Source organism: Podarcis pityusensis, assembly GCF_964106645.2.
Source record: "Podarcis pityusensis genome assembly, chromosome: 1".
Classification (NCBI taxonomy): domain Eukaryota; kingdom Metazoa; phylum Chordata; class Lepidosauria; order Squamata; family Lacertidae; genus Podarcis; species Podarcis pityusensis.
In genome coordinates, this window is record NC_138028.1 from 89,907,524 (window position 1) to 89,927,660 (window position 20,137).

General features: G+C 41.2%; 1 protein-coding gene across 2 annotated transcripts in view; it reads right to left on the bottom strand.

Annotated features, from left to right (window-relative positions):
- CNTNAP5 (contactin associated protein family member 5) overlaps nt 1-20,137 on the bottom strand; it is a 293,336-nt gene that overhangs the window by 74,107 nt on the left and 199,092 nt on the right. For both annotated transcript variants that reach the window (XR_013986401.1, XM_081005692.1), the window contains exon 13: nt 11,901-12,101. Coding sequence is in view for 1 of the 2 variants with exons in the window: in XM_081005692.1 (XP_080861818.1) it covers nt 11,901-12,101 (201 nt within the window). In the remaining variant the exon portion in view is untranslated. The remainder of the gene's footprint in view (nt 1-11,900; nt 12,102-20,137) is intronic.

The window sequence follows — 20,137 nt, forward strand, 5'->3', positions numbered from 1 at the left end:
TGGGGGTGGAGACGCTCCTTCAGTTACTATTACAGACCAAGGCAGCTCCTCTTTCCTTGCCTCAATTTGTATCAAATGTTCTGAGTCTCCTGACTGTTTCCCAAGCACAACCTAACTGTTCCCTCTTAAATTCTGCAATCCCTTCCTACAGGGAGCCGAAATTAGCACCTTCACTGTTTACTTTTCTAAGAATACTGTGAGGTCTCTTACTCCATAAGACAATATGGCTTCTAACAGGCATCTTGTTGGCTGCTCTGAGGAAGAAGAGATGCAGGACTATGGGCATTTGGACTGATTCAGGAGGTCTTCTCCTACAGTCCACCATTATTGCTTAGGAAGGTTTTAGTAAAAAGTGGCAGCTTCTCTCCCTGGGACCCCCTAGGCCCTTGCCATCAGGGGGTTATTTCCACAGCACACAATGGCCATAGACATGACCTTGACTTTTGTCTGACACTTAGGTGCAGTTGATTTAAAGGTTAAGCTATCTAATTCACACATTCCAAAACTATACACAAAAACCAAAATGGACACCATCCTTCAAAATTCACACTTCTGCAAAATTTGTAAGGCAGTTCTCAGGCCAAATAATGTGTACAAAAATGCATACAGTAGGATGTAGTGTATTACAAGTGTATATATATTTCTAAAGTTGTAATATACATTACATAAGGGAAAACCACTTTGCAAAAGTGTTATATTAGGCAAAATTGCATACAGAGATGTGTATATTAGGATAAATTTACACAAGAATGCTGCTGAATTTTCAGGATGACTTGATTTTTTTAATTAAAAAAAATGCAAACTGATGTGAAAATCAAGAACAGGAAAAATGAGAAATTGAGAAAAACAAAAAATGACAAATTCATCCATCCCTAGTTGTATCTCAGCAACACTGGGTTGGCCATCAGCTTCCCACCCCTGCACTTAGTAAAAGTCAAGGGATTTCAAGTCATTATACATTCTAGGTTTAACTGACTTCCCCCACCATTTCCATTTCTTTTTTTCCCCTGTAAAGTATCAGGATTGTGTGCAGGTTGAACATTGCGAAAGATTCTTTCCATGTATAGTCAAACTCTCCAGATTTATTTGCCTTAAGGGATCCTCCACATTTATTTTCTGAGTATATTCTGTCACCAGCAACGCCATATATCAAAGACTGCAATTTCTGGAGGCTTCTCAGACCAGATGAAAATATCACCCGGGAGCAAACAAATGAGATACTTGAAGCAGAGCATTTAACCACTGCAAGGCATTTTCCTAGGGAGCCTTCCCTTGAGAAATGATAAAAACATGGACCTATCTATGGATCACCTTGTTGGTGAGAGCTCTTTTTAAAAACCTCACCCATTTTACACACACTTAAAGCTAATTGATATCTTGCCGGTTGTTGCTTCACCGAAGAACAAGCAACACTTGTTTATTCAGGACATTCTTGTAAATGGATAACACCCGGAGAAAAAGTTTGATTAACTAATCAGATCTTTGTGAATTCTGACCTGCTTCACGCCAATGTGTAGACAGGAACTTAGACATCTCCTGTTGTTGTCATTAAACCTTCTGTGTGTTATCTGTCCAAACTAAACCCAATTGTGTTCAATGGTGCATGTTCCCAAGTGAGTGTATTTAGAATTGCTGTTTTAGAAATGTGAATTTTGATGTTTGCATTATATATGTATGGGTGGCGCTGTGGGTAAAACCTCAGCGCCTAGGGCTTGCCGATCGCATGGTCGGCGGTTCGAATCCCTGTGGCGGGGTGAGCTCCCGTCTTTCGGTCCCAGCTCCTGCCCACCTAGCAGTTCGAAAGCACCCCTAAGTGCAAGTAGATAAATAGGTACCGCTTTATAGCGGGAAGGTAAACTGCATTTCCATGTGCTGCGCTGGTGCTGGCTCGCCAGAGCAGCTTCATCACGCTGGCCACGTGACCCGGAAGTGTCTCCGGACAACACTGGCCCCGGCCTCTTAAGTGAGATGGGCACACAACCCTAGAGTCGGACACGACTGGCCCGTACGGGCAGGGGTACCTTTACCTTTACCTTATTATTTAAATGAATATTTTCCTGTGGATTTAAAAAAAATCTACAGATTAATGCAGAAATCAGACTATGAATATGGAAGGATGCTTTGAGTTTCTCGGTTTCTCATTTTCTCAGTCTTAAAATTCGCATTTCTGCATCAGTTTGCAATTAAAAAAAAGTATTCACGATTTTAAAAATATATATTTTAGTGCACAGACATACACATATATTTTTGCAAGCAATTTCTCCAGATAACACATTTTCTGCATCATTTTCACCAATATAGGCACTTTTATGCACACTTCCCCTAATATAATCATTCATGTACACATTTTGTTTTGTTTTGTTGGAGAACTGTTTTCCCAAAGTGTGAAGGTGCATTTCAGAGTTTGCATATTGTTTCAGGAAATGCAAATTAGGTGGGTTCTCTTTAAAATGTGAAGAGAACCATATTTATTCTCCATCGCCACTTATGAATGAGCATATGTGAAAGGGGCATGGGTTGGAAAGAGACTGATGTGTTCATCCCTTTGTATATTAAGTGCTAAATTTGCTCATTTCCCACTCACCCCATAAGAAACAGCTCTTTGGCAAAACACTTGTGGGAAAATGTGTGAATCTCCACTGTTGGACAGAAAGGTTCACTCCACACTGAGAAACACAAACACTGCTGGGCTGCCTACCTTGAACACATTTTTATTTTATTTTAGGTACTATAAGCACCCTGCCTCACTCATCTCTCTCTTTCAGATGGCCAAACTTGTGATGTGCACCACAGCTTCCGCCAAATGACTCACTTCACAAAATAATTGCCACATGGTAGATCAAATACCAGGGACACTCAGAGCTGGAGTGAAGCCAAAGCATGCATGCTGAAAAAAGATCTGCTTCACATGTCCCAGGAACCAATTTTATCACAACTGTTTATTTTAGGACGGCATGCATGTGCAGGACAGAATATGCCTTTATTTTGCTCATGCTATGTGTGTGTGTGTGTGTGTGTGTGTGGTTACACATAAGCCCTATTCAGAGAAGACCCACAAAAAGTAAACTGATGTAACTAACTTCAGTGCATTGATTTCAGGACTGTCAGTCTAGCATCCTTTTTCTAACAGTAGTTAGCTGTCAGACAATACTACTATTAAAAAAGAAGAAGAAGAACTGCCTCCTCATTTCTGGTTGTTGGATATTTAGCATGAAGGATCAGCACTAATATACATTACTAGGACTATGTTTGCCAGCTGCTATTTAAAAAATAATATTTTTTTCCACTTTTTAATGAAAAAAACAATCTTACAGTATATATCAGGTGTGTACATTGGCTTTGTGTGGATCCCAAATAATGAGGCAAATTGGGGTGATCTGAGATAGTCTTTTGCAGAGCTATTTTTATAGAAACAGAGGTCGTAGCTGTCAACTTACAGATTTGAAAATAAGGGACCAGCAGCCTCGAAAATAAGAGATCAGCAGCCAAAATAAGGGATTTTGCTTAGCTTATACAGAAATCCGGCACTCCTGGAGCCATGCTGCTTTAGCTGCGACTGACTGTGTTTTGCAGGGGGTTGGACTAGATGACCCTAAGGGGCAAAGCTTACAGGCAGAATTAGAAACCAGGAAGAGGACCTCTTTAATAAAGAAGGGAGAAAGTTTATAATTTATTTGAAAAGCTATTGTAAAGAGTTACATACATTGGTAGGATTGACAGAAAACTTGTAGTAAAAATGTGAACTATGGATGGACAAATGATTTATAAAAATAGAGTTATGAAAGGGATGCAGAGGGGGAAATCACTACATTAAGATGCTGCACTGGTTGGAGGGTATGCTTAGCAGCACGTCGGGGCTGCCGTCGTCCTGGCGTGAGGAGTTCCATTGGTCCCTCCCCTCCCGAGAGAGAGGAAGGGAGGGAGAGAGACTCTCGCCCATGCTGCCTGTGAACCCAGCATGAGGCAGTTGCAGCGCCGCCATGGCCGCTGAAGCGCTGCCCTTCTGCGTCCCTCCCCATCCCCTCCTCTTCCTCCTCCCTCAGGCCGCTTCCTCAGCCGCCACTGCCTCCGGCTTCCCCTGGCAGCGCAGCGGAAGTCTCGCAAGATAGGGACTGCCTGCCCTCCCGCCGCCACCCATCTCCTCACGACGCGCCCTTGAGGGGGAAAAGGGAGAGACGGAGACGCGGCAGCGCACTCTCTCAAGGTGGAGGACCCCGAGCCGCTGCTTCCCTCCCAAGCCGGGCGGGCATGAAACCCCGGAAATTTAAGGGACATCATCAATCCGGGACAGCAGCGGAAAATGGCGCTGGGATAAGGGAGTTTCCTGCCAAATAAGGGACGGTTGACAGCTATGACAGAGGTGCTGGAACTCACTATGAATGCCTCCTTTGTTCTCTTAGAATGGTAATGAGGCCCACCTGAGAGGTTCCAACCTGCTAAGTTGTTCTGCTTCCTCAGTGTTTCCAAAATTTGGACCACATGATTTTTATTCTGTACCCCCAAAGTGGTAATATTTTTCCATGTGGGAATCGCTTCACTTATCTGCCTAAAATTTGACAGTTTTCATGCCCTCAAAAGGGGTAGAGCATGCCTGCAATTTTCATTCAAATTTGGTGTGTGGGGGGAATAGTCTTTTTCCACTGCATGTTTAGTTCAATCTACTGTGCATAACTAAAGAGGGGTATACTGAAAATCCAGTATTTTAACAGGAGTGTATTATAAAAAATGGGACACTAGAATAATAGCAAAACTGTTTGGATACAAGACGGAAGGTAGGCCTTGGACAAATTTGTAGGAAAAATGAGTTCTATTTATTTTTTGAACAATAACAGAGATATATGGTTAGAGACATATATTGGTCCACATATATTGTTTCAATTTGATTAGATTGTGAGTACTTTATGTGAATGGGGGGGGGGGGGAGAAAATCAATAAAGTAAACCTTGAAGTACGTCTTGGGAAATTCCTACTTTATTTGACAAATTGATAGAATTGCAATATAAATTTGAAGTTATCAATTAATTTTACATCCAGCAACAGAGGAATGGCAAGCAGCTTTATGTCAACAGTCTCATCAGACATTTCTGTGTCACACCTGCAGCAGCAGGGCAAAGTCATATCAAGAATGAATAAATACAGAAAGCAAACCAAAGTGAAGACTTAAGCCATGCATGCATATAGAATGGTAGGTAAAAGCAGAGGAAAGCAGCAGTCTTGGCGAGCAAAGAGAAAAGATGTATCAGGAAGCTGTAGATCTAAGGAGGGAAAAGATGTTGGAAAGGACTTCTAGAAGGAAGGCTACAGTAAATGATAGACTTCCTAGAACAAGCGTAGTCACGTGGTGCCTGTTGGATGTTGTTGGTCAACTATGACCACTAGTCATGCTAGTCCAACAATATCTAGAGGGCACCACATTGGCTATCCCTGTCCTCATTACCACTGCCACCTCACTCTTTGTTCATGCCATACCTCATTCTGGAAGACACTATCTAATACAGGGGTCAGCAAACTTTTTCAGCAGGGGGCCGGTGCACTGTCCCTCAGACCTTGTGAGGGGCCAGACTAGATTTTTTTTTGGGGGGGGGGGATGAACGAATTCCTATGCCCCACAAATAACCCAGAGATGCATTTTAAATAAAAGCACACATTCTACTCATGTAAAAACACACTGATTCCCGGACCGTCCGCGGGCCAGATTTAGAAGGCAGTTGGGCTGGATCCGGCCCCCGGGCCTTAGCTTGCCTACCCATGATCTAATTCATCTGATACACAGTGCAAGATATGGAGTGTTACGCAAGAATAGACAGCATTGACTAGATGGATTTTAAATCTCTATAACCTCAGAATTTTTGGAACAGTCAATTGCATTTTCTGAAGAGCCACTTATATAGGTACAAATGTTCCTTCTTGTACCCCACTGCTGGAAGCTTTTCATCATGGAATAACACCTGTGCTTCAATTATCCTTGTCCTGAATGTTCTAAATATAGAATGGTGCTGTGGTTTTTAACCCGAGGAAGCATCAACATTGCCATTCTGACTAGTGGAAGAAATGAGGCAGCATCATAGGATAACAGGTTCCTAGTCAATCATTCTCAAAATGAAGATTCTAATTAGCCGGGTAACAATAACAGTGCAGAAGAGGTACCTGACATTCACAAACCATTCTCAGAAGACAGGAGACCAAGGTCCTTATTGCTTTATATGGCAGTGGCATGACTTTTGATAGTAGAGTGGCAACTGAGGCATCTAGATTGATAACGTGGAGATTACATTTTGAAGCAGACCCTAAAGCAATTGATAAAATTACTATTTACTGCTTTTGTTTGTTTGTTTTTTTATTTTGTATGTGTGTGCTTTCATGCCACATCCATGATAAAAGACGGATGGAAGAATGGTTTCATTTTGCCCTGTGAAACGCATTATTCTAAAAATTCACAGGCCAGCAAAAAGAGAAGAGGAACAAAGTTGTTGGCATTTAAGCAGATACAGTGGTACCTTGGGTTAAGAACTTAATTTGTTCCGGAGGTCTGTTCTTAACCTGAAACTGTTCTTAACCTGAAGCACCACTTTAGCTAATGGGGCCTCCTGCTGTTGCCGCACCGCCGGAGCATGATTTCTGTTCTTATCCTGAAGCAAAGTTGTTAATCTGAAGCACTATTTCTGGGTTAGCGGAGTCTGTAACCTCAAGCGTCTGCAACCTGAAGCGTCTGTAACCTGAGGTACCACTGTATAGTAGTCCAAGCACCTGTGCAATGTCCCATCTTCATCTGTGGTCAGCTTCTATACTGCAGAGAATACTATATTTCCTGTCATTCCTTGTGCCAGTCCTATTCCTCCTGCTCTTCCCTTTCTTATGTGGATATTTGTGAATTTATGTTAGTATGTATTGTTGAAGTTGTTTAAAATGTTTTTTTTTTAAAAGAGAGAGGGAAAAAAGAAGGCGAAAAGCTACTACACCACATGAAGGGAGGAAACAGTGCCTGATTCCAGCAGGCAAACTTTGAAGCAGTGTAATTTAAAATGGATATATACACCCGTTCACAGATATTTCCAGCTTTGTCTTGAAGACATAATCCTCATCTTTTTATTCTCCCCCAACTGCTAATTACCTGCTAATTAGTAGAAACTGTGATGACTGTTAGTAGTCTGGGAATTTCTCTACTAAACTGGAGTTCTGTTGCCACCCACAATTACTAGGTGTTCTGCACTGTTGATGAGTAAGAATGAGCTTTCACTTTTCCCTCCACTACCAACATTAGTAACATGAAGACTACACAGTTCTTAGAGCAGGGCCTGATTGAATGGGTTCTGTTGTCGCATGAATATTGTGAAGTACTTCTACAGCACCTGGGGCCTTTATCATCAAGGGTATCTGAGCTTTCAGTTTTTAAAGTAAACTGCTAGACCTCACATTTCAAGAGCAGGTTTGAAAGCATCATGCCACTATGTGGTAAAGGCGGAGAGAAAAGCAAGGGTCTGGTTGTTTGTTAGACAATGGGCTGTTTTCATTATGCTTTCAAATACTGGTGTACTTTCAATTTTTGGGAGAAGTTATGAGAATTTACTTCAGTATATTTCATATTATACATTGATAAAGGAAAAAGAAAAATTCAGAACAAAAATATTATAAATTAAGTGCACTATATAAGCTATTTTTTTAAAAACTGACCTAATCTAGAAAAAAGAAAAGGCATCTTATATCCATTATATACCGGTACTTAATTGCTTGTGAACCCTTGATTCATTATGTATTTTCAATGTGACCACTAGCGCTAAATAAATATATTGGAATCTTGGCTTACAGAAGGCATTAGTTTAATCAAAAACATGTGCTGTTCAACATGGGTTCACATGGGTTCACATGGCCAGTTTGTAAGATAATTGCAGAAAAAGCAATTTTCAGCTTCCAGGTGCTTAATTACACACTGGCTTGTGTGGGGAAAATGAGTCCACTTGACAGCACTCTAAAAGTCTTGTAGGACCAGGTTACAACAATGATATCTGAGCATGATGCTTAAAAGCAATTTACATATTAATATAATGAATGATGAGCTGAAACTCCCTGATTCAAACTCCAGCTGAGCCACAAACTCAGTGGTGGCTACTCTCAGCCACTGTCTCCTCTTTGCTACTGGTTTAACTGAAACCTTCATCCCCTTCATTAGTTACCCATGTGAACAGATCTCCATGGACAGAAGAGTTGATCAAATACTGTAATCACACACAGAAGCTTAAGTGCATAGAGTCCCGCCTTTTAACAACATTGAAAACAAGAGAGGTGTGAAAAAATGGTCTACTTGGATTAAAGAGTAGCATTCCATAAGTTTCTTATTGTGTGACCTGTGGACATACAGTATGACTATGATCCTCTGTGTATTTGGCAGCCATGTAAACAGACCTTCTGCATACTGACATACATGCATAAGCTCCCTCCACATATGAGGGAATCGCACCAGTGATTGTCAGAGATAGGCAGAGTAACTTGCAACTCACTAACATGGTTCCTGTGTTGGAGGTGGATAATGCAAGCTCTTCTATACATCACTTGATCAGGAGTGAGGAACCATAGAACTCAGGGCCAAATATGACTGTTCAGGTCTCTGTTCTGTCTGGCCTTGGTATTCTCCTCTTCCATCTCCAGGCCACACCTCTCACTGGCCTGGCTCTACATTTTGAACCCCGTGGAAAATATTGGAAAAGAGGAAGCATGGTGATAGCAGGTTCTGACAATGAGCAAGAAAATGCTTTCCTGATTGTGGAAAGGGCCAAATAGGGGCAGGATCGGCTTGTCACACCAATAACCCACAAGAGTCCCCCCTGAGATCCATCAGAACCAATCTCTTTCCAAAAGGAGAAGGACAAAGTGAAAACAAAATGGTGGCCTCACTCTTTGCAGGAAACAGAAGACCATCTCATCCCATCCCTTTTAGTGGGAATGGCAACTCAACCGAATAGCAGCAATTTATATAAGTATTCTCCAGGAGATATTTCTCGTTGCCCTTGGAAAATCCTGAGCCCTCATGTTCCTAAACAGTCCATCCAATATCGAATTAGTTACTCCACTGAACATGAGTACAAATGGTTCCAAGCTAGAAGGCATTAAAATGATTCAAGTAATGTTGTCTAGAATATGAATGACTAATGGCCAATTTGGTTTCACCTTTCTGGAGAAGTAGGTAGGAAAAGGGTAATGGTACAAGTTTCTGTGTGGTCCAAAAAGCCTGGTCTGTACAGACAGAAAAGCTCACTGAAGACAAGTAGCCACCTTCAATGGGCATCCCATGAAGAAAAACAGTGCTTAGCCTCTGCCCCTCAGGTCCTGCAATGCTATAAGCCTGGCCCTTAAATTCATGTGTTACGCAGATACCCTGCCTGACTCTCCATCACTGTCTGGTCCTATAGCCCTGCGAGTGACAGAAACCCAGGGAACTGGTGTGGAGGCCTCAAATCTCAAGGCAGGGATGTCCAGATCTGACAGCTCCTAGGGGTGTGGAGATTTGGAATCCTGGTTCTCCTACTGCTTTGAGCAGACCCCAAGTTAGAGATCTGGGCAGCACTGGTTTTGTGTGTGTGTGTTTTAGTTAAAAAAGCAAGAGAGAGAAAAGGAACCTTAGCCATCCCAAAAGGTTTAGCAGCAGCTTTTTCATAAAACATTTGGAGAAATTTATTGCCCCCACCAAGCTAATGAATGGTCAAAAAAGAATTCTTTGAAATTTCTAGCACATCTCTACTTCTTGCATTCTTGTGGTCTCTGAAAGTTTTTGACTCATCTAATGGAATACTTGAAGGAACCAATACATTTCTGAGGAAAGCACCGAACTGCATGCTGATCTCTAAAGTCAACAACAGAAGGCAACTGGAAACAATCCTAAGAGGTCTGCAACAATTTATGGCATGGATTCCATAAGCATAGGTTTCCTTTGAAAGATTATAGAATGATAGAATTGTGAACTCAAAGGTCACTTTGTCCAACCCCCTGAAATGCAGGAGATAAGCGATCTTAGAGAAGCTAATCTATATATGGAAGCAGAAATCAAAATTAAGTTAAAATATTTCTCAGAAAATACATCGCAACCTAACAGAAGTTGGCCAGGAAAAAGCCCATACACAACTAAGGCTATTTTACAATGCTGTAATATTAGGGATTTGAAGACAGACTTTTTCCTCTTTACTTAACCGCTGAATGCAACAATGCATTCTAATCATGGGCATGCACAATGCTCCAGGGTTTCTCTTTAATTTAAAGGCCTCTTGCACACAACTGAGGACAAGCTGTCTCAGATACCTTGCAATTTCTCACAGTTCACATGGCTTATTTATGTGCATATTCCATATCTTTCTAACTTCCACTGCCCTGGGCTACACATAATTAAACACACAAGGAGGGGGCATAAACAAAAATGGATTTGGTGGGGGGAATTGGCCGCATCCCTAATGTGTTGGTTGTGTTCTCACAAAATACACGTGCTTCTATGATTCATCATATAAACAAGAGTTACTGGAGGAGACTAACCCTTTTCAGATCATCAGCAAACTAGGAATGAGCAGCCTATTTGAGTTTTGTGTCCATTTCACATACACCCAATCAGAGCACATTTCCCTTTTTGTGGGGTTTTTTAAAATGCATGAAAATGCATTTAAACTGTATGCATTTTGCACACATTTTGTAAATATTTCCCTAAAAACACATCTCTGTGTGTTTTCCAATGCATTACCCCCTAAAATATTCATTTTGTTTGCACTTTCCCATAAAATACATATTTTAATGTGTAATTTTTGGAACTGAATCTGCATCATAACTTTGGAGATGTACGCTCAACCCCACAGTCAATATATATATATATATATATATATATATATATATATATATATACTCACCATTTGGTGTTAACAGCAATAACATCTGTGCTAATTGCAACATGAAGCGGCTAGAGAAGTAAAATACGTTAGCAATTTCAACAGTGCTTAGTTTGTTTTTGGTTGTTAGTTTGTTAATGTTGCTAATATTGTTCTGTGGATTATGAATGCTGTAATGCTTTGTGAATTTTATAATATGACTTTTCTTGTGGCTGTGCTGTTTAGCCTATTTCTTAAGTTGTTTTGTTAATAGTGCTTTATAGAAGGTGTCTGTTTTACTGATGATTTGTTAATTATTTTATCATTTATGTTGTAACTGTGATGTTCTACTTTGCTATTATTTATTGTATGTAAGCTGCTTTGTGACTCATGTGGCTGAAAAGTTGCAAAGAAATACGGTATAATAAATGAAAGGAATGAAGAATTCCAAACTCTATTTGTTACCACCCGTGCTGTTTCTGTTCTGCTGCAGTTCAGTTTTTGCCAAATACTATGCTATTCATCTTACTGCCTGGTATTTAATGAAGGTTGATTAACTTCCATAACAATTTATGTAACTTGCATTCATTTCAATGTTTTAAAAAAATGTGGAAATGATTTAAAATAAAGTAACTAGTTATGTATTGTTTCTGGATTTGACAATGATGTGAACAAATTGATTTCTGTTCCTGACCACAGATGAAAACATGAACTGCAGCTTCCTTCTCCAATTTTGTCAGAATTCTCTGACATCCACAGATGTGGCGAACAAGGATACATCATGCCATGGTCTCTGCAAATATTTTTCTACCACAGATGTGCTGCATCTCTTTCTGTACTATAGCCATACATGGTGGTACTCTGCTTCCTTTCAAATGGAAATATCCAGTAAAACACTAGCCTGTGTGTGCATAAGAAAGCAGAGAGGAACCTGACTTTGTGTTCTACTTCTCTTTTGATTTTCTTCTTTTCTTCTTCTTTTTTACTGGTGTAGCACTGTCGAATCTTAACTGTGCAAGCACCAGTAGCTAAAGAGGAAACATTTCACTTTATGACACTTACTTGGAGTGTTGAGCAGACGTGACTTTTTGCAGTGGTAAGCTGTCTCCTGTTCACAGTATTCGGCACTATTTATCATTGCCTCCAGCTGCTCCATACTGCTGTTGTAGTTGAAGCTCATGGCATATGGTTTCTCAGGATCTGCACCGCGGACTCGAGTCAGCTCAGTATTGTTGTGCTGGACTACAGTCCAGATCTTATCTTCTGTTAAATGAAACAAAATGGGGGAAAGATGAGAAAAGCGGGAAAAATCAACAACAGCATCTGGTGCATTTCCCTATAGGTACTGGAGTGTGTGTGTGTGTGTCTATATATAAAGGGTACTTTTAAACAATGAGACATATACCAAACTGGTGCCGAGGACAATGTAGGCTTCAACTGCTACCATAAGCAAGACAGATGCAATTCTGATGTTTTCCAATTATGGCTAAGAAGCAGGTATGGCAACAATCCTCCCTAGAATTTGGTTTGCAGGCGTTACTTGCAAAATTCCCAGTCTTCACACTTTCTGAGTCAACATGGGTCAACAAATCACATGAGCTGTTTATCCATCCAGATAAGTGATATCACTGGACTAAAGATAGTACTGTTGTCTGGGCATCAGCACTGCACTCCTCCAGAACGACAGAACTCTCAAAACTGCTAGATACTAAGGCAGATTCTCTGCTATTAAGTGCTGACCTTGAAGAAACATGCCTGATGGAGAGGCAAAATTGGCCTTCTATTTTAGTGCAGTGTAAAGCCGATAGCCCTTTCTTTTATTTTAAGCATAAAACAGAACTGATTTAGCTACTTTTTAGCTACTAGCTTCTTGAATAGGGTAAAAGGAAACTTTAAAAAAAGGCTCTGCAACAAAGTATTGTGCCTTTCCTTACAATTAAGGAAAGAGAAGAAAAAGAACAACTGTGCAGAGATGGCCAGCAATTAAATTTGCTACAGGGTTGAGCTTTGAACTATTATGGAGATCAAAGGTTAGTCAGAAACACCATCCAAACCACACCACACTCCTGTGCTTTAATAGCTAGCACATTATCAAATAATGAAACCAAGACATAACTATCTTGAGGGGAGGACAGAAAACAAGAAGGGATGGAAACATTGCAGAAAATACACCTCTTTCTCTATATAAACCATGCTTTTTCAATGCAAACGAGGACATAAGAACATAAGAAGAACCATGCTAGATCAAATCAAAGGCCTATTTACAGCAGCGTCCTGTTTCACACAATGGCAAACCATTATGGCTCTGGAAGTCTGGAACTGGAGATGAACTCAATAGTCTTTTCCTGTTCATGTTTGCCAGCAATTGGCATCTTGCCTCTATCTGGAAGTTCATTTCACCATCATCACCAGCAGTTATTGATAGCATTATCCTCCATGAATTTGTCTATCCCCACTTAAAAACCACCTACGATACACTTTATAAAACTATCTAAGATGCCCACCCCACTGTTTAGATTTTTGTTTTTAAACAGCAAGAAAATATTGGTGTGAGGCAGTTCTCAGGGCGGCCGTGACAGGGAAGAGCTCACCTTCTTTCTCCCTCCCTTTGGTGCTGCCTCTGGCCAAGCAGCAGCCAGCCTCCAATTCAATCATCTCATCATAAAAGTGATAGAAGACTTTACAGCTGTGACACTTTTATCCTATACACCCTTTAAAGACTTACCATACCGTTGACTGCATAGATGCATGGATACCACTCTCCTTGATCTGCACCTTGTGAATGTTCACTGGTTATGGTTGCTTCCTACTGTTACTATTACAGCTGCATTAGGCTCACTCCCCGTGAGATCTGAATTCTGATGTAGAAAGCCTTCTTTCTAACCTTCTGCCTCCCCCAACCCGATTAGGTCTTTTTTTGTGGTGGCAAATTTAGTACAAGTTGCACATTACAGGTTTAGAACGAAAAAGCTGGCCTGATGGTTGCCAGTATTTTTCTATAATTGGGTTCTGTAGTGCTTTGAAAGGGGATGAAGGAGGGGAGGCAAAGCAAATGCACGCTAACTTTTAAAAGGAGTTTGCTAATCCACTAAAGTGCCTCTGACAACACACTGCATTTTAGCAGTGGGAGTTGCAGCTTGCTGTGCCACTTGAAAGACTCTTGCTGAGCCTTCCCTCTTTAAGCCACAGAGATTTGCCACCCTGCGTGTCACTAAAACTGCTCATAAAAAGTTTTGTTTAAGAAAGGGAAAACAAAACAACCCACAGTAAATCACACGGATAACATGCTAACTCTGGATGAAATGGATCTGTTGATGGGTACAAATTATCATTCTCTTTCACTCCCAAAAGAGATGTCCCCCCCCCCCCCCCGGGGCTCATGTGCTGCGTGCACTTAACGAAAAATGTGTTTGGAACTGCAGCCTATGTTTTATACAATTGTCTAAAATATAAAGAGAATCTTGCTGTGAAAAAAAAAGGAGAAGATAGACAGAAAGGGAGGAAGGGAAAGAGTGCTTTTTAAATGGGCTGGTTTCACAGAAGTCCAAAGAAAAAGACATGGAATAATATACCAAAAGAAACAAGGAGGAAATGGAGTGGGAGTATCAGAGGGTGGTGGTTTTGGTTTGTTGGTTTGGTTTTTTGAGGAGGGTTCTGTAATCATAATGTGCCTTCCTTCCAACAGACTGTCTCAACTAGAAACTGACTACAACCTTCACAAAACAAAAGTTAACCCCGTGCTGGACTGGCTGGACTAGACGGGGAGCATTCACTAAAAGCACAGTGGACGGGACTGAACCAATGAATCTCATCAGCAGAAGCACTCCAAATGCAAGGCATTACCAGCTCTGGAGGAAAGACAACAGCTAAGGCTCTGGAAGTGAGGAAGTCAGTACACAGCAACAAAATGAAATATGCACTATGTTGGAGAACCAGTGTGAGGGCAGAGAAGGGGGAGAGTACATTGTGGTGCCTTGCAAAATTTAAGGCATTAAAGAATTCTATGATGCAGCATGTGAACACACACAGAGAGAGCACAACTGCATGATAAAAATGTAGGTGCTTTTGAACATTTGTTGTCACTGTTAACATATGAAATTTGGTTGGTGTGTGAAAGTGCAGCATTGTAGCAACTCAAAGGACTACAACCTCCTCTGTCTGCTTGGAGATGTAATCCCCGATCTCAGCAGTGCTAGAGTACTTCTTTGCAAAGGAATTAATTGGCTATTATGGGACTGCAGGTGCTGCCTCAGTTGAATTGCATGCTTCCTTGCATTGTACCTCTGCTTCAGAAATAATTGTGGAAAGGGCCCAGCCGGACAGGCTGCGATTCGTAGACTATGTAAACAGGCCTTGCTCGCTTTCCTCATTGCAACACAGAATAACATTAACACATCCATGTCCTATTTTCCACCTCTCTCCATTGACTTTAATTAATTAGGTCTCCCTGGAATTGTATGTGTGTGGAGTGAATGAGGAAACAGTTCTCCCACAAGCTCTCCCTTCATCTCCCTCCCAACACACACAGCTTTATTATTTCATTACACTCTTGGATAAGTTTCAGACCAAGCTGAGGTAGAGCAGCTGAAGGACAACTAATGTTCCTTGCATTACATTAACCTGGAAAAAAGTTAATTTAAGCCAGCAAAAGCCAAATATCCTAAGAGCTTGTTAAATTGTTTTGTAATGTATAAGTGACAATGCTTCACTTCCAAGCTAATTTTGCAGCCTTACAACTTAGCAGCCATTTAATGGCTCCATTTATAAAAGAGTTGTGGTGGGCAGACACCTCTGAGGGATAGTTTTAGAAGTTAGGGATGGGGAAGAAATTCAGTTTCATTCATGTTTTGAACTTAAAGGTAAAGGTAAAGGAGCCCTGACAGTTAAGTCCAGTCGCGAATGACTCTGGGGTTGCGGCGCTCATCTCCCTTTACTGGCCGAGGGGGCCGGTGTTTGTCCGCAGACAGATTTTTGGGTCATGTGGCCAACATGAATAAGCCGCTTCTGGTGAAACCAGAGGAGCACACATAAACGCCTTTTACCTTCCCACTGGAGTGGTATCTATTTATCTACTTGCACTTTTATGTACTTTCGAACTGCTAGGTTGTCAGGAGCTGGGACCGAGCAACGGGAGCTCACCCCATTGCAGGGATTCGAACTGCCAACCTTCCGATCGGCAAACCCTAGGCTCAGTGGTTTAGACCACAGTGGCACCCGCGTCATGCTCTTTCTGGATTTGAACTTACATAATATGCAAATCCAGAAAGAGCACTTGAACCTAAAACAGCTAAACTTTGAAATTCAGTCTTCTTCAAATTTTGTAATTCAGTTCTGCAACCGAAAGATATAGGAGAAAGGGTGCCTTAAAATGCATATAATAGTGAAGATAAACATATAGAAGTGCACATTAGGGAAAACTTGCAAAAAATGTGTACATTCGGCAGGACTGCATGTAAAATGCGTCGACTAGGAAAAATGTCCACTAAAATGCTGATTATTTTTCATTAGGACTTAAAAAAAATACAAACTGATACAGAAACATAAACTGAACATAAGGTTGGAAAAAAGGAGAACTTGAAATATACTTTTTTTTTATATAACTCATATGCCAATGCCTATTTCTTACGTTATGTAAAGGTTAGCCAAAGTGGTGCACACCCTCCAAGTTTCCCAGGTTTCCAGGGATAGTCCTGGAATTATAGAAGCTATTCCAGTTTCTGATCTGATTCCAGAATGTTCCAGTTTTCCTGTTTCCTCCCCTCCATGTCCTGGAGGACAATTAAAAGTGGTGGAGAGATCAGACCCTCCACATCCTGTCCTTTTCGGAAAGAGGAGCCTTTGCTGTGTCTGTGTGTGTAGGTGCAAAAAACGGAGTCCTGTTTACACAGAAAACAAAACAACTGGACCAAACGAAAGAAATGGTGAAGCTTACATACAAAGCCCTTTCTATAATTCTGAAGAAAAATGTAACCAATTCTCTTTAAATTCTTTAATTGCAATGCTTCCGCAGCCAACCATTTTTATCTTATTTTTTAGGAAACACATGGATTGTTTATTCCTATATTGTCAACTGAGCCTTACGCTGTCTGCTCAGAAGTAAGCCCCACTGTTTTCAATAGGATTTACTCTTTGATATATTCCTGACCATTCTCACATTATTGTTATTGTTATTATTGTGATTATTTCCCGCCTTCTTTCCTGACAGGCACTCAAAGTTTAATTGGTTCAAGGTGACAGATGTATATGTGCAAACGTGTGAGGTGAGAGCAAACACTGGAGAAGCTTCCTGGTTTTGAATAGAATATCCCTTTTTTCATCTGAGAAATGTTGAATGCTTTGGTGATGCTCTTCAGATGCAGCTGGACACCAGCTCTCATAAGCGGCAGGCAGAATGGACACTACTTAGAAATGACAGGAGTTGTAGTCCTAAGAAATCTGGCATCATGTTGCTGCATCATGTGTTGCCAGGGGACGGGACAGAACAATTCCTCTCTTTTTTGTGCCTTTCTAATTTTTCCTTCGCTCTTCAAGCTGATGAGGCTTCTCTTCCCCCTCCATTCTGTACTCAGCGTGGGATAGGATAACCAGCATTTGCAAGGAGCTAGCTGCTTTCTGCATTCTAGGCACATATGGTGTGTGCTCAAATGCTGTCTTTTTAAAAACATGAGAACTGCTCTCATGAATAAATTTGCATAGCCCAAGACTGCAGAGAGACACAATTGGGGAGCAAATAATAAATACTATCAAGCTGCCAGTACCAGGGTGTCACCTAAAAACAAGCAAACGTTTCCAGAAAACTCAGAGAGGTCTAAGAATCCGGCCTGGATTCTTGAATCTGTATTTAGCTCAGTGAGCAGAAGGTGCTTCTACAAGCATAAAGCAGGTTAAAAAAAGATAGTCTGTACAGTTTTATTTAGATGGCAAGATATAGTAAGAACAACAACAAAAACACACCAAAAATTATTCTTTCTCATGAGCTTAAGACATTGATTATCGCTAAATTGATCTTGGTGAGTAGCTTGCAAAGATTCAGCTAGACTGGTAAAGAAAAAGTGATTTACATATATGTGATACAACATCGTGCCACCAGACGGCGATGGGGAGTCCTGTTTTTCTCTACCTGTTTTCCCTGTTTAAATTTACAACGCTTTGAACTGAAACGCCCAAGTTTCTACTGGTCTTGGGTTCAGGACAATCTTAAAGATTAGAGATGCCATAGGTTGCATAGTTCAAAAATTAAGCCTGCAAATAATCTACATAAGGGATGGGGAAGCTATAGACTTCCTGATCAATGGCTATGCTGGCTGGGACTGATGAGAGCTGTAGTTGCTGTTGCATTGTGTGGGTCACATAATTCCCATCCCCTACAATGCTTTCCAAAACTTCTACCGGAATCAGCCTTACCAGGGGCTAGAAGAAGTCGCTCCTGCCAGGGAGATGCTCCTGCCAGGGGCGAAACTAGGCTTTATTTCACCCAGGTCAAAGACCCAGTTTGGCACCCCTCCACCCCATTTGTGTACACACACACAGACACACACACGCAGGGTGCAAACCTCAATGGTGCCCCTCTGGAGGCTTCATCCAGGCAAAAAAACCTGTAGCTCTGACTCTGACTGTTGGGCACAATAGCTGTGGAGCCTCTTTGCGCAGGGCCGGTGTTTCCTGGCCTGCCGGAACAAGGGTGATGGGACAAATTCCTGAATTGCAGGGGATTGGACTAGTCGACCATTGGGGTTACTTCCGACTCTGAAATTCTATGATAAATTAGATTACAGAAGAAACTCAAGGCTGACTAGAGAATGAATGCCCCAACTCTTAGAATATAATCACTTTGAAAGTGTAAGTCAAAGTAATTTATCTCTGGGCAGCCAAGTGATTGCTTCTTTTACATGTGACAATATTTCTAGAACAGAGACTCTAAAATGTAGGGCAGGCCCCCACTTGGGTGGCATGAAAAAGCTGAAAGGGAGGGGCACATCTCATGGAAGAACAGCCCAGGCAAGATACATGGGCGCATTTAATACCCTCAAGAAAAGGATTATAATTTATTCCCACTGGATTTGTGGAAGTGACTGCTCTCTCATTTTTCCCCATCTTTGTGATGAACTGCTACTTGGTTCTATTATGTTTTCCATGTCCGTTAGTTCAGGATGTCTTGTTCTATTCTAATTTCCCATGCCCAAGTTGAATGAATACTCCAGTTTACAGAATTTTGCAGAGAGCTGTAGGTTGCATACACATGGCTGTATTCAATGCTTTTTGCACACATTGCAGTGTGGACCCAGTGGCTGGGGGGTGCTAGAAGGCAGATTGAGTCTAGAAGGGTGAAAAACCTCTAATGCTACGCTGATAAAATAGGTAAAGCAGGGAATCCACTTTGCTCTTGGCAGGACAATCTATGCCCAGAAAAACCAAATTCATGAGGATATAACCTCCCAAAACTGTAGGTATGAGAGGAGGAAAAAGAAATAGAAGAACACACCAAATAATATCTATATATATGAGTGCTTACATATTCTCTAAAACAGGAAGATACCTTAAATCTTTCCATGGTACCATCATGTTCTGAATAGCCTGCATTGACTCTGACAGCATATAAATTAAACCAGGCAAAAAATAAGAGAATTTTGTCCCACCCAACCGCAGAAGTTCCCATCTAGTTCTCATTTTTTATTTGTCTAGTTTGAAATATCCCTATGGAGAATGATTTGCTCCTGGAAACAAAATCATTTTCCTGTGATTTAGGATGTTTGTCACTGAACAAGATTATTCAGACTGATTAAATTTCAAACAAGCCAAACATATGGTAAGTACTACAGGAGCAAGAGGAAAAAGTGCTCTGTGAGCTCATGCAGTGCATTTGTTCCATGCTGCCTAGCAATGCTGCCCAGGTCTTCTCCTTAAAGAGGTTTGTGACTGGGCATACAGCAAACACTCTGATGTGATAAGGAGCTGCCAGCTACAAAATCAAGGTACGGTGGAGAAAGTATGGGAGTGCAGAGAGATGGGGGGAAAGACCAGAACCTCAACATGTCAGCTTCAGGTTTCTGAAATTATCACTTTCCCTGTGTAGCTTAGGTGTGGTTATGTAAGACAGATGTTGTACTAGAAGCAGGAAAACCTGGGTTCAAATCTTCATTCAGTTCTGTAGCTCACTGGGCAACCTTGGTCTAGTCATTGTCTCTCAGCATGACTTCCTAGCTCACAAGTTTGTTGAGAACGATGTATGCCATTGTTGCAAGCCTTTTTCCACCTGGTCTGGGAGGACGGAGCTCTGACTGACTCCAGCTACAAAAGCT